General features: G+C 35.4%; 1 protein-coding gene across 2 annotated transcripts in view; it reads right to left on the bottom strand.

Moving 5' to 3' along the window:
- The window catches only part of TTC27 (tetratricopeptide repeat domain 27), a 206,607-nt gene that overhangs the window by 11,258 nt on the left and 180,545 nt on the right, over positions 1 to 14,804 (bottom strand). For both annotated transcript variants that reach the window (XM_051976129.1, XM_051976130.1), the window contains exon 16: positions 14,318 to 14,483. In XM_051976129.1, coding sequence (XP_051832089.1) covers positions 14,318 to 14,483 — 166 coding nt within the window. The remainder of the gene's footprint in view (positions 1 to 14,317; positions 14,484 to 14,804) is intronic.

Below are 14,804 nucleotides of genomic sequence, written 5' to 3'. Positions count from 1 at the left end.
CCATCTGTAAAATGGGAACATTTGCAGTAACTACCTCATAAGGATGCCAAAATGAATGAGGTAATATATGTAAAATATGTGGCAAGCTTTAAAATGCTACTGTAGTGTCAGTTAGTGTATTTTCTCCAATAAAATGTAAGCTCCTTGAGGGCAGGGGATAATTGGGTTTTTTGGTTCGTTTGTTTTTGTTTTTTTAGTCACTGTATCTCTATGGCCTAATACAATGCCTGACACATAGTAGGCATTTAATAGTACTGAATGAAATTAAAGAAACCCTTTTAAAATCCTAAAATGCTATAGAAATATGAGCTATTATTATATCAAATTCCTACTCTAATATTTAGGGACAAAATTTAGAGATACTCAGTCTCTCTGAAATGGACAGCAAGTGTTATGGATCATAGGATTTAAAATTGGGAAAGACCTCAGAGATCATGTAGTCCGATCTCCCCATTATATCTGAGGTTAAGTGAAGGCCACACAACTGGCAATGGCATGCTATTAAAGCCCTGTGATTTGATAGCCAGTCACTAGGGTCACTAAAATAACTTTGTTAGAAAAAAATATTAGATGTTGGGCAAATGACATATTCCTAAATAAAACAGCAAAGTGGTGCTAGATTTGGTGCTTTATAGTTAGAAATGGAATTAAGTCATATTTTATCTATATTTCTTATTTCTCAATTTAATGTGATTCAGCAAGAATATGTCAAGGTCCTTGCTTGGCTTTTAAATAAAAATCAATTATTGGGAGAAATGCAACAGGGTTTTTGCAAAAAGAAATAATGTTTGATTTGCAGATGAGGAGAAGATCACTTGGAAGGAACCAATTAATGCAATATATTTCAATTTTCCCAGTCTCACAAAGATTCACACCAAACGCTATTCTTGGTATTGAAAGTACTCCTTTGTCAAAAAGAAGGAAGGAACTTGCTTAAACAAGTTTTCTTGGAGATTGTGCTAGGATCTGTCGATTGACATTTAGAAATCAGAAGGAATGAAAAGTGAAATTTCCAAGTTTGAAGATTACATGGGATTCTTATAGGTAGTACAGCTGAAACTCAGGGGAGATATCCATTATTTGTTCTTGTTCCTTGAGGCCAATCATCCATAGATGCCCATTTATCAGTTGCCATTAAACTCCTGACACTTTACCCAGCTATTTAATCATCCTCATATTCCACATGTCTTTGCCCATATCAGCAGATCTGCTTATTTGGTCTGAGTTTTTTCTCTGTCTTATCTCACTGTTCTTCCAAACCTTAACACTAATACAAAAAAGAGAATTACAGATTTGATGCTAAAGGACAAGGAAACAAACCCAGAAATGTTTAAATGTATCCAAAAAGCAACTGTGTCATTCATATTTAATTCTCTGATTTTGGTAATGTGAGTATCATATTAAAATATTTATTATAAATATAATAATATAATATTATATATATACATATATATAATATTTAATTTAATAATTTAATCCAAATTCCAAAAGCAATAATTTTCCTCACAAAAACTGAAAACCTTGGGAGGAAGTCACCATTCCAAGAGCTTATGATAGATAAGAAGAACAAAGGCAGAATCTGATATACAGCCTAGATATTCAGAGATTAGATTTCAAAAATTAACATGCTTATATTTATATAGTTTGCCCTGGACATGGAATAGAAAAGCCATGTCTGAATCCTCCCCCATTTGGCTTTTACTGTCTGTATTACCTACTATCTCAGAGTCAAAGTTTCTTTCTTTATACATGAAGGAGTTGGATTTGATAGCCTTTGCAACTCCATATCTTTGATCCTCATTTGACCCTTACAGCTCTCCCATTATTTAATCTGTGATTACTTCTGCAGAGAAAATTATTTCTCCCAAATGTTTTCAGTGACTTACAATGTTAAAGAACTGCCTGGGATACTTAAATAGTTAAGCAATGTGTCTAGGGCTATAGAACTTGTGAGAGGCAGGACCTGAGCCAAGGTTGTTCTAATTCCAAAGTGAATCTTTATGCCTTGTTGCCGCCTCTTACTATTTTACTATCTCTATTTTACATGAATTCTGAAAAGCTAAATGGCTTGTCCATTGTCACATAGGTCTCTCCTGAGTTCAAATCCAATGCATTATATCACAATGACAATTTGAAAATTTGAGAAATAATGGATAGGTAGGACACCACTCCTAAAAATTTGATAAGGGAGGTGGTCCAAGGGAAGTAGCAACTGCCCAAAACTAATATTCTAACAACACAAGAACTAATGACTCCAATGAGGAAGAAAAAGGAGAATGCATATCAAGCCATCAAAGGGGATTTCACAGTGAACTTGTGGCCAAATTAAAGATTTAAAAAAGACATACACAAAAGAAGCCAGGGCGTGGGACTGAGGATGAACACAAATGATAAATAGGCAGGATCCCATAAAAACAATATTAGAGGAGGATTCTGGAGAGAAGGTGAGCAGATCAGAATTCCAAGCTCTCCAGATTCACCCCCCCTCCCCAAGACAAAATAGTGCCTCAGGGCAAATAAAGAGTGGTTAAAAACAAACAGGACTTGGGGCAGAATACGGTCTTGCTGGGATGGAGAAGATTCAAGAAAGACTCCAAGAATAAGGTTTGACCCCAAACCTCTAGGCTATTTCTGCTGAAACAAACAAGTGGGGAACTTTGGGATAAACAGGATTAGGAGGTAGCCTCAGCCCCACCACAGGAACTCTCACTTTCCAGACAGTGAGGGAGACCCATGTCTGCTGATAAGGAATGCCAGGCCCACTTGTGCTGTGGAGACTCAGACACCCTGGGTAAGAAGGAATTAGCACATGGCAGGTGGTGCAGAAGCAATGGGGCAAGAACGCTGCTGGCTGTGGGTTCCTACAGGTGGGTATTCTTAATGTGAGGTTCCAAGCTAGAGGAGACAACTGAAGCAGGAACTGAGACCAGAGGCACCACCCTCCTCCCCACCACAGGGCGAGAGGTGATTACATTGATAAACTCTTATTTAAAAAACAAAAACAGGCTAAGGAGAAAGAACAATTTTTATGGAAATAGGGAACTGGAAAGACTAGGGTTCATCTTTGGAGAATATTCTGCTGTCTCAAGGAGTAAAGTTCAATGGTCACCTACCTCAAAAGAATTCACAGATGAATGCAAAAAAGAATTTAAAAATCAAAAGAGAGGGCAGCTAGGTGGCCCAGGAGATAGAGCACCAGCCCAGAAATCAGAAGGACTTGAGTTCAAATGTGGCCTTAGACACTTAACACTTCCTAGCTGTGTGACTCTGGGCAAGTCACTTAACCCCAATTGCCTCAGCAAAAAAAGAGAGACAGATAGATAGACAGAGACAGACACAGACACACAGATTGAGAAAAAGAAACAACAACAACAACAACAACAACAAAAACCTAATAAGTTATTAAAAGAAAGTCAACCAACTAGAAAAGGAGATCCAAAATCTTAAGGAAGAAAGTGACTCTGGAAATTAGAATTGGGCAAGAAGAAGCCAGCAAAATCACGAGTATAAAAAATAAGATATAAAGAATGAAAAAACAGAAGACAATGTGAAATATCTCATAAGAAAATCAATTAATCTGGAGAACAGATCATGAGAAAAATTAATAATTATAGTACCCGAAGGCTATGATTTTAAAAAATAATCTTGACAAAACGAAAGCAAATTATGTTGAAGTAAAAGAATAAGATAGGAAAAATACAAATAGGAAAAATATATATCCACTGATCACCACCTGAAACAGATCCTACAAGGAAAACATAGATGAATTTCATTGCTAAGTTTTCAAAATCTCCAGGTTAAAGAAAAAATTTTATAAGCAACAACAAAATTCAAATATGCTAGGGCCACAATTAGAATCATACAAGACCTATTAACAGTTACAATAAAAGATCACGGGTCTTGGAATATTATATAACAAAGATCAAAAGTAATAGGGTTATTATGGTCATATCCAGCAAAAAATAACTATAATCCTCAATGGGGAGTAGAGGGAGGGGAAGAAGGACATTCAATGACTTGCCAGACTTTCAGGATTTTGTTGCAAAAAAAAAATCTGAACCTAACAGAAAATCTGACACATAAGAAATAGAAGGTAAACATCAAAGACTAATTTCAAGGGACATAGTAAGGACAAACTGCTTATGTTTTATATGTGGAAATGTAAACCATATGTCTAAGATTGTCATTAGTAATTGGGTAGTTCAAAAGAAAGATTGGGCTAGAGCTGAGTATGATGTGAGTCTATAAAAGCCAAAACGTGCAGGGAAAGGTAAAAAGCAGTAATTATGTCATAAGAATGAGGTGTGAGAGCAGGAACTGACACAGAGGAATCAGATGAGGGAGGAGGGCTGGTAGTTCTGAAATCACTTCTTTGGCCCTCACCCTTTTTTTTTCTAGATTCTCTTGAATCTCACCCCATTTTCTTGGCCCTGAAATATGGCATGGTCCAGGCCCCTTTCTATCACTGTGCTGCATCTAGTGGACTAAAGGACCACATGTCCTTCTTGGTCAGATCCAGGGTAGACTCGTCTTCTTACTATGAACTTTTGTGATGGTATAAAACTAGAAATGTTACTCCAGTTTGTAGAGAACTTTTGAAACACATTGTTTATCCTGTGAGATGACCTACGCTCAAAACTGGTGAGCACCCAAACATTCCATTACATCAGCATTGCTCTACTCTCTCTTTCATGGTATGGAAGAACTTATTCTGACACAAAACAATCGTGTAAAGGTTGTTTTTCACCAGGGATGTCAGGAAACCATCTTATTGACTTGTACTAGCTGTGCACAGTATTGTTGGTCTGCACGTGACATTTAGAGTCCCTGCTGTGTGGAGTCTGGGGGAACAACTGCAGAGAGCAATGCACAAGCTGTGGGTACTGGCTCTCCTCAGTATGTTTAGATAAGGAATTATTCCCATGAGGCAAACAAAGGTTTCTCAGACCTTTCTCTAGGAGACAGTCTTTAGTTGAGGAGTAACCCGAACTCCAGTCTTCAGAGTTAGTCATCCACTGTGCACTCCAGCACAGATCCTCATCACCTCATATCTGGGTTGCTGGTTGGCCTCCTTGATCTCAAGTCTCTCCCCCACTCTAAGCCATCCTCCACTCAGCTTTCTAAAACACAGGTCTGACCATGCAAACTCCAGAGGCTCCCTCTGACTTCAAGAACTAACGCAAAATCTCCTGTCTTTTAAAAAACCCTTTATAACCTGGCCTGCTCCTACCTTTATCTTTCCAGTCTTTTTTATATTATATTTTAGCTCTCCTCCCAACTCCCACCTTACTTTCTGATCCAATGATATCAGACTTCCACTGTTTCCTGCAGGGAATCTGCTGGTTCCATTTTTTTCCCACTGGCTTTCTCCCATGCCTGAAATTTCCCCTCCATTTCCTTTTCCTGACTGCTCTAGTTTTCCTTCAAGTATTAGCTCAAATTCTACCTTCTTTTCCTATCTTTTTCTGACCCATCTCAATTCTAGTATCTTCCTTTTATTGATTATCTCCAATTTATCCTGCATATATCTTATTTATTATATGTAGTTGTGTTCATATTGTCTCTCCCATTAAAGTGTGAGCTCCTTTATAGCAAAGATTGTCTTTTATTCTTCTCCTTATCTCCTTATGTCCTTTATTCTTCCTTATCTATGATTAGCATAGTGCCAAGAATATAATAAGCACTTAGTAAATGTGCTTATTGATTTGACTTGGTCTCCAACCCAGGGGCAACCCTTCAAGAAGGAAGTGAGGAGAGGGAAGAGGAATGTCGGTCTGAAATCCCTCTACTTCCTTAGGTCCAGGAAAAACATCCTTTTTTCTTTATACCACCCTCAGATCTAATCACTGGAGATAAGATAGGCTCAAAAAAGGTTTATATATGCAAGGGTTGGAAAAGAAGTAAGAACAAAAACAAACCAAAAAGCAAGGTTATACAAGGCTTAAGTGCAAAGTTAAAAACACAATAGGATTCCAGTTCATTCTTGACCTTCCTCTTATTTTAACGTTTAATAACTTTTTAATTTAATTAAGGCTAACTCAGCAAACTTTATTAAGTACCTACTATAAGTTGGGCACTATAAGTGTTGGGAACGTAAAGGCAAAAGATAAAACCATCCTTTTAGAATTCTGCTCTTCCCAATGTAGCACACCTCTTCATTTTAAAGACCAGGAAACTGAGATCTTAAGAGAGATACTAAGCTGAACACAGTTGTACACACCAGTAATTTCTGCAGTTGGGGAAGTTGAGACTAAGGTGATAATTGACAAAGCTATTAATAGAAGGAATTTAAGCATAGACATCCCTTAACATCCCCTAACATCCTCAAACGCACACTTGTGACATAATAATTGCTGACACTGCTAAACAACTTTAAAACTTACAACACATTTTAACTATTATTATTTCATTTGATCTTTATGTCTACCCTATTTATCCCGTGAGATAGGTGCTAAATTACTTCTCTCCCTTTTTGTTTGAGATCTATCATTTCAACAATACTGGGAAATCCTTATGTATAAACTTATTCTATCAGTACAGCTCAGCAATTAGTCTATAATCTGTAGTCTGAAAGGGTCCTTTGATCACCGAAAGATTGAATCATTTGCTCATGTTCATAGAGCTAAAATGTGAGAGATAAAACTTGAATCTAGATCTTTCTGACTGCAAGGTTAGGCCTATAGTTCTGACGCCATGTGTCCATTCATATTCCCATTTTATAAGACACTGAGGGTCAGAAAGTTTATTTGACTGCTCAAGATCATATGGCTAGTAAATATCACAGGTGGTATATGAAACGATGCCTCTCAACTTCATGTCTAACAATGCAATTGGGAAAAAAAAAGTTTAAGATATTGAGGCCATTTTATAATAGCCCAGAAAAGAATTCTATAAAATTGAGACTTTATGCTATGGACAATAAATTTTGTCTGAAAGTTCCTGAGGTTGTTTAACTTGGAGAAGAGAGGACAGAGGGAACATGATAGCTTGATTTTGAATACTTAAAAAGATATCCTGCAGAAGAGGGAAAATACTTTATCTGTCTTGTCCCAAAGGGACAACTAAAAAAATCAGTAGGTGAAAATTACAAAGAAGTACATTTAGAATGTCTCAATGTTGAAGACAACAGTATTGTATTTTCCCCCATGCTACTACCACTTATTAGAGGTCTTCAAGCAATGGCCAAATGACTACCTGTGAGGAATATTATAAGAGAGATTGTTGGAAAAGACTGAAAAAATGATTACTGCTCAGACCCGTGGAGAAACTAATTCTTACTAGGGAACTTATAGTCTTAACAGCTGAGATCTAGTAAATAATAGCTCAATGATTGGGATTTTTCTCCAAATGCTGATGTTTCAGAGCATCTAGCACATAGTATAATCTCTTCTAGATGCCTTTCTATATAAAGATAAAGTACAGGTGGAAACAGTGAAATTGTGAAATCAACTTGGAAGAAAATTAAACAATGATAAGAATGTCACAAAGATTGAAAAGGAGAGCATTGCTGTACTTGCCCTATTTCAATAAATCAAAAATCTTCCAGATAATTCGATATTCCAACATGCAAACATTTTTATGTCTAAGGAACAAAGATCAATACAAGAAAGGAATCTATTGATGTACTAGTAGATAATTTCCTAATTAAGAAAGAATATAACTCTGGGAAGCTATATGAAACTGTGATTTAATAATAATTGAATAATGAAATGTATATATCATTTAATCTTTAAAATTACATAAACAAAAGTTTAATTATAATTAAATACTTATCAAATGATTATGTAGTTAACATTTCCATCACATTTTAAGCTTTGAAAAATATACACTATTTAATTTGATCTTCACCAAAATTCTATGAAGTAGGTGCTATTATTATATCTACTTTGCAATGAGAAAACTGACTCAGAGGCTAAATGACTAAGGGAAGATTCAAATCCAGGTCCTGCTACTTCTAACCTTAGCATTTTGTCTACTTCACTTGCTGCCTATCTAGTCACTAAAGCATGTGAGAAAAACTACCACCAATGCTCATAACCAATTCCATACAGTTATTGACAGAACTTCGGCCGGGAGAGCTCTTTATGGTAGGCTTATAAGAAAATGTCTAATTGACTGTCTCTATATTCCAGTGCCTGAAAGTGGCTCTAAGGTGAAAAGCATTATAAATTTTGTTATTAGTTAATTTGCCCCAAGACTTCAGAGTTAATGTGTATAGAGGGCAGGGCTGGACTCCATATTTTTCTGACTCCAAAGTAGGGCCTCTATCTACAATACCATGCTACTTCCCACTCATCTATTAAGCTCCCATCTGGAGAGAGAGTTTCCAAAAATGTCACACTGATAGAAGACTACTCCTTTATCAGAATCCTTACAAAAATGCCAACTTTTCTTTCTTTGGATGCTATTTACTTATCACAGACTAGTTTAGTCTTTGAATTCTTTGGAAATGAAATGAAAATTCCAACTTGAAAAGTAAAGCTAGTCCCATGTTATTAACTGGAGAGGAAATAGAGGATAAAGGAAATTTAACTGACTGAGGATTTAATATATAGCCTGGCTTCTTTAGATATTAACAAAATTTCTTCTAATTACTGACCAAGTTACAAGCTATGCTATGTCAGATGGGGTATAGGAATAAAAAATAATAAAAATGATAAAAATCAACATCTCTAGGAGGTCATTTAAAGTTTGCAAAAACACTTTACATGCATTAGGTCATCTGGAACTCACAATAACCCTTACTACAAATGCCATGAGACTGGGAACCTAAATTCCTTGTGATTTGCATTCTAATTTGTCCTAAAATAGAGCTAGAATGAAATTTAACAAAATCAAGCATTTATCTGACATCAGGAAGAAATCATATGAAAAGAACAAAAATAATACATCATATCCTGGCTAAAAAATGCTTTAATCTCTCTCATGTACACTCAGGACAGACATGCCAGAGCATAATGAGCTCCTCTACAAGGTGCTCTTTACCTTTGTTCAGCAGCACCGCTTCCTCTCCCCTAACTCAAATCCAATGTGGAAAGAAATACTTGTTCTTCCCTTCAAAATGATTTCATTCATTCTCCCCTTGCCTTTCTGAAGGTATGTGCACAGAGTAAGCAATTGTGCACCCAAAAAAGAGTCCTGGGCTTGGGGCTCCCAAAAGATTTCTAAGGACTGGTTCTTAGAGGGCCATTGAAGTTCAGACAGTATTCAACATGGCTAAGCCACAATTGAAGTTGAGTCTTTAGTTGTTTCTTGGAGACAGACAATCACAGGCTGTTCCTGCCAATTCCTGAGGGAATGAAGAGATTCTGCTGCCACCTCTTCTCACACATCTGACAGTCCTTGAACGCAGTTCAATTTTCTACAGCTTTTAAAGAATGTTTCCATCCTGATTAGAGTTTATTTCAGTTTTGAAGAGACTCAGTAATGGGACCTCTAGGAAGAGTCCACAGATGTAATAACTGCAGTTATGCATCCGTTCAAAAGGATTTGGGTCTTATCTATAATATTCTAATCATTATCACTCATATATTTATGCTGATTTTTTTTGGTCTTGGCATATAAACCTCCCAGTTGTAAAAAACTAAACAGATGTGATGTTTAGAATGCTCTAGTTTGAAAGATTAACAAATTAATCCCTCCCGGGTTATTTATACCTTCTGAATCCAATTCTCCCTATGCAACAAGAGAACTGTTCGGTTCTGCAAACATATATTGTATCTAGGATATACTGCAACATATCCAACATATAAAGGACTGCTTGCCATCTAGGGGAGGGGGTGGTGGGAGGGAGGGGAAAAAAATCGGAACAGAAACGAGTGCAAGGGATAATGTTGTAAAAAAAATTACCCTGGCATGGATTCTGTCAATATAAAGTAATTATTAAATAAAAATTAAAAATAAAAATAAAAATAAAAAACCAAATTAATAGATGACAATATTAAGGATTTCAAACTGGCTGGCAATATTGGGGAGATTGTTAGCCCCTAAATTATAGAATGTAGTCCTTTATCCTAAGGAATGTGTAATTGGAGTAACAAATCCTTCTGAAGAAAAATAGATGTAGATAAGAGAAATAGAAGTGGTGCTGGCGATAGAGTACTGGGCCTAGAGTCAAGAAGACCTGAATTTAAATGTAGCCTCAGACACATACAATCTGTGTAACCCTGGCCAAGTCACTTGACTTGTTTGCCTCAGTTTCCTTATCTGTAAAATAGCTGGAGAAGAAAATGGCCAACCACTTCAGTATCTTTGCCAAGAAAATCCCAAATGGCATCAGGAAGAGTTGGATACAACCGACACAACATGTCCTTGGATGATGTCTTTTATACTACCTGCTGAACACAAGTGAGGGTACTTTTCTCCTCCATAATTCTATGGATCACCTCATATAAATTCGGATTCCATAATGTACCATGATTTGTAGCCACATACAATCACAAAAACACTGGTGTTTAAACAATTAAGCTTTTCAACAGTGAGCAACTTGGGATTATTTAATGAGTTGTATTATTTCCTAAATGCACACAATCCAATTTCCTCTAAATTCATTTTGGAAACTGGCCAACCTCATTTCAATCTCTTGTCAAAGACTCATAGACTAAGGCAAAGCCTATCTAATTGCATGTTATACTCTGACCAATATGCATTTTTTACCCATTAGGTTTTTCCTCTCTAGATAACTACACTGATCTCCTTTGAGGATTTCCCTCAGAAATCCTTACAAGGTTGATACAATCAGCAAAACATTTGTGAATAGAGCATGTGGGGAACTTCATTATGAATTAGAAATCCCTCTGCCATTGGATACCATTTAAGGATTTCTATAAGATAGTGGTAAGTAGCTCTGCCAAACTGTCACTCTGTTTTATATCTTGCTTAATACTGATTAAGTTCTTCAAATAAAAATAATTTTCACGACTGACATTTATATAAGCTTATTGTATATGGCAAGTTATTATTTCATTTGATCTCACAACAATCAAGGGAGGTAGGGACTATTATTATCCCCATTTTGCAAATGAGAAAACTGAGGGAAATAGATGTTAACTGACTTGCCTAGGCTCACACAGCTACTAAGTGTCTGAGATTAGGTTTGACTAGCTCTCTTTCTATTTTTCTACCTAGTTGTTCCATAATTCACAATGTTTAACAAAGTTATCTCCATGGCTAAAACTTGTGAGATATATAAGATGTTCTGTTATAGAGAGATTTAGAGATAAATCTATAACATTCTGTTATAGAGCAATAGAGAGATATAAAGTAAATAAAAATTCATATCTGTCAGGATAATGTCAATGAGCTCAAGAGGTACAAAGGAGAAGGGTATGATGGATGGGAATGAATAACTGGAAAAAAGAGATGTATCAGAGATGAATGAAAAGGTCTATCTTTTATCTCACTTTCTTTGCCTCCTAATTTCTTTCCTCCCTTTCATTTTCTTTTTTTCTAAATTCTCTCTTTAAAAATAACAAGTATTTGTTAAATGTTTATTATACACCATCCTCTATGCTAAATGCTGGGGATTTGGGAATGCTAAGAAAGACAAAGTACATACAATCATTCCTTTCTTGGCCTAGGAATTTTAAACATCAATTAAGCCATACCTCAAACTCTGACCTGCTTCATGTGTCCTTTGCTACATGGGCTCTGGGAGAAGACAGAATTAAGGAATACATCAAATACACATGTTCAGAGACTAAGGGTGGGGGAGGGAAAAGGGGGAATTTGATAAAGGTCTTATTTCTCAAACATAGGGAACTGAACCAGATTCATACAAATAAGAGCCTTTCTCTAACTGCTAAAAGTCAAAGGATATGAACAAGCAGTTTTCAGAAAAAGAAACTATCAATAGCTACATGAAAAAATGCTTTAAATCATTACAGATTAGAGAAATGCAAATTAAAACAACTTTGGGGTATCACCTCATAGCTATCAGATTGGCTAACACAACAGAAAAGGGAAATGATAAATTTGGGGGAGAAGACATTGAAAAACAGATATACTGATGCATTGTTGATAGAATTGTGAATTGACCCAATCATTCTGAAGAACAATTTGGAACCATGTCCAAATTGCTACAAAATTGTCCATTCCCTTTAATCTGGCAATACCACTACTGGGCAATAACAAAGGGATCAAAGAAAAAGGGAAAAGAACCATATATACAAAAATATTTATAGCATCTCTTTTTGTGGTGATAAAGAATTGAAAATTGTCAGGATGCCCATCAATTGGGGAATGGCTGAACAAGTTATAGCATATGATTGTGATGAATATTATTGTTCTATGAGAAATGACGAGCAAGCTGACTTCAGAAAAGCTTAGAATGACTAATATTAATTGATGCTTAGTGAAGTGAGCAGCACTAGGAGAACATTATACACAATAACAATAGCAAGATTATGTGATGATTAACTATGACAGACTGAGTTCTCAGCAATGTGTGATCCAAGACAATTCCAAAAGACATGAGATGGAATGTGCCATTTGCATCCAGAGAAAGAACCATGGAGAAGTTATCCTCAGCTGACTTAGCAGAGACTATAGAGGACAGTTTTAAGTGCCATCTCTGACAACGAGTAGATAATTCCAGAAGAGCTACAGACTTTAAAGGAAGCTTTGAAACTTCTAAGAGCCAAAGCAGTTCCATCTATACAGGTAAAGCTACTACTAGCTTTAAAGGATAAATTGTGAAAAAGTCCCAGTTATGGTTGTGAGACAAGCCAAGTTAAACCCAACTTTAGTAACAATGGAAGTACACATAACTGATTTAAAAAGAGATATTATCACAACAATGCAGAGCATTTTTTCAAAAATTTATGTTCTTTTAATATTTCTGAGTTCAAATTTTTTAAACACAATTGAAGTAAATTGAAGTAAAAAATACTTCAATACAATGCTAACAAAATTTCTTTAAATTTTTAAAAATAAGTGATTGAATTATTAGTTAACTGTTAGCCTATTTAGATATCCATGTTAGACACAGCTTTCCATGTTTGACAAAGCGACCAACTAAAACTGTAAACAATGTCCCCAGAGGATGCTTTTGTTTGGACTTGACTTATGACTTTATTGGTGTAAAAAACTCTCAGGAGATACTCTTTACCAATAGAGATTAGCACACAAAAGGGAGGAAAATTTAAAAGGGTATTCCAGATACTATTCAACTGATTAGGAGTATAATTTAAAAAAAAAAAAAAAACAACAACAACAACACAACAACTTTTTTTTTTTTTTTTAACAGCAATGGAATATAAATCAGGAACTGTGGCCTCACGTCTTGGCTCTGTCACTTACTCACTATGTGACAACAGCCAAATCACTTCATCACCAGACTTTAGCTTCCTCGCTGTAAAATGAAGGAATTCAACATCGTTGTCTCTCAGGTGGCTTTAAGCTATATCGTTCTAGGATTCAGTTTGGATATGACAATAACTCACAAAACCATTTCACATTTATTTAGGGTTTTCTCACAACAAACCTGGAAGGTAAGCAATGCTGTTGCTCAGTTATGTTTCCGTGACTCTTTTTGTTTTTGGTTTTCTGAACAAAGATACTAGAGAAGTTTGCCCTTTCCTTCTCCAGCTCATTTTACAAATGAAATTGAGGCAAACAGGGTTAAAGTAACTTGCCCAAGGTCACAAATTAATAAGGGTCTGAAGGCAGATTTGAACTCAGGAACATGAGTCTTCCTGATTCAGCCTAGCAGTCTATGCATTATGGCACACCTATCTGACCAAGATAAGCAATACAGGCATCACAATCTTGATTTTACAGATTTAGAAACTAAGAATTAGAATGATGAAGAAGTAATTTATCATAGTAAGAACTTGGATCAGTGCTGACTAACCAGGTCTGCATTCTTTTTGCTCACAGATTCATCTCCAGTAGTCCCATTAGGAATCACCAATGTAAAAGCACCAAGTGTATTATTCTGTGTAGAGTCTGTATCTTGCATGAATGCATATTAATTTTTAATTCATTGATTCAGAGGTTTGAATAAAATAGAGATAAAATTCCTGATTTATTATTGCTTTAAAAATCTGGCATTATAGTACCAAGGAAAAGACAGCCAAGTCTTCTAATTTGGAGGATATTTAAATATGGAAAATTATACTTTTCCTTTGTGAAATATAACAATTTTCATTTAAATTAACTTTGAAAGAATTACATATTACTACATTATAATTTGATAGTGATAGTATATTAAAATGTTATATTCCATTTCATTATATTATTTTAGGTATTATATATTTTATTATATTATATATTTAAGGATTAATTTCAAATGCAAAATTGAATGAATCTCCCTTACCTGGACATCTTTGTATTTATCTCGTAAATCCATAAGTCGATGATAAGCTTTAATGGCTTCTGAAAATTCACCAACATCAGTGCTGGTGAGAATATAGTTTTCCCAGATCTGCCAATGTTCATAATTACACTTAAGAGCTTCCTGCAGTGTTCGAAAAGCTTTGATTCTGTGGAAGGTGAAATTAGGAAAGTGATACACACAAACATTAGAAAATATAAACGTATATGGTATTATATATAATATCCTACTTAAAATATTCAAGATTCAAAATAAAATATATATTTTCAGCCATGTAGGAAACAAATTATTTTATCTTTTTTTCTTGCTAATGCATATTTGTTTCAAGAAGGGTTGTTTTTGGTTTGTTTTTGCTTTGCTTTACTTTGTTTTTGTTTTTTCAGTTGGGAGGGGGTTGAAAACAAAGGGGGATAGTGAAGGAATTGTCGAAAAGAAAGATAAAGAACTGAAAAAAGAGAGGGAAACTAAT

Source organism: Antechinus flavipes, chromosome 2 (assembly GCF_016432865.1).
Source record: "Antechinus flavipes isolate AdamAnt ecotype Samford, QLD, Australia chromosome 2, AdamAnt_v2, whole genome shotgun sequence".
NCBI classification, from domain to species: Eukaryota; Metazoa; Chordata; class Mammalia; order Dasyuromorphia; family Dasyuridae; genus Antechinus; species Antechinus flavipes.
This window is presented reverse-complemented; position numbering and strand designations above follow the sequence as displayed.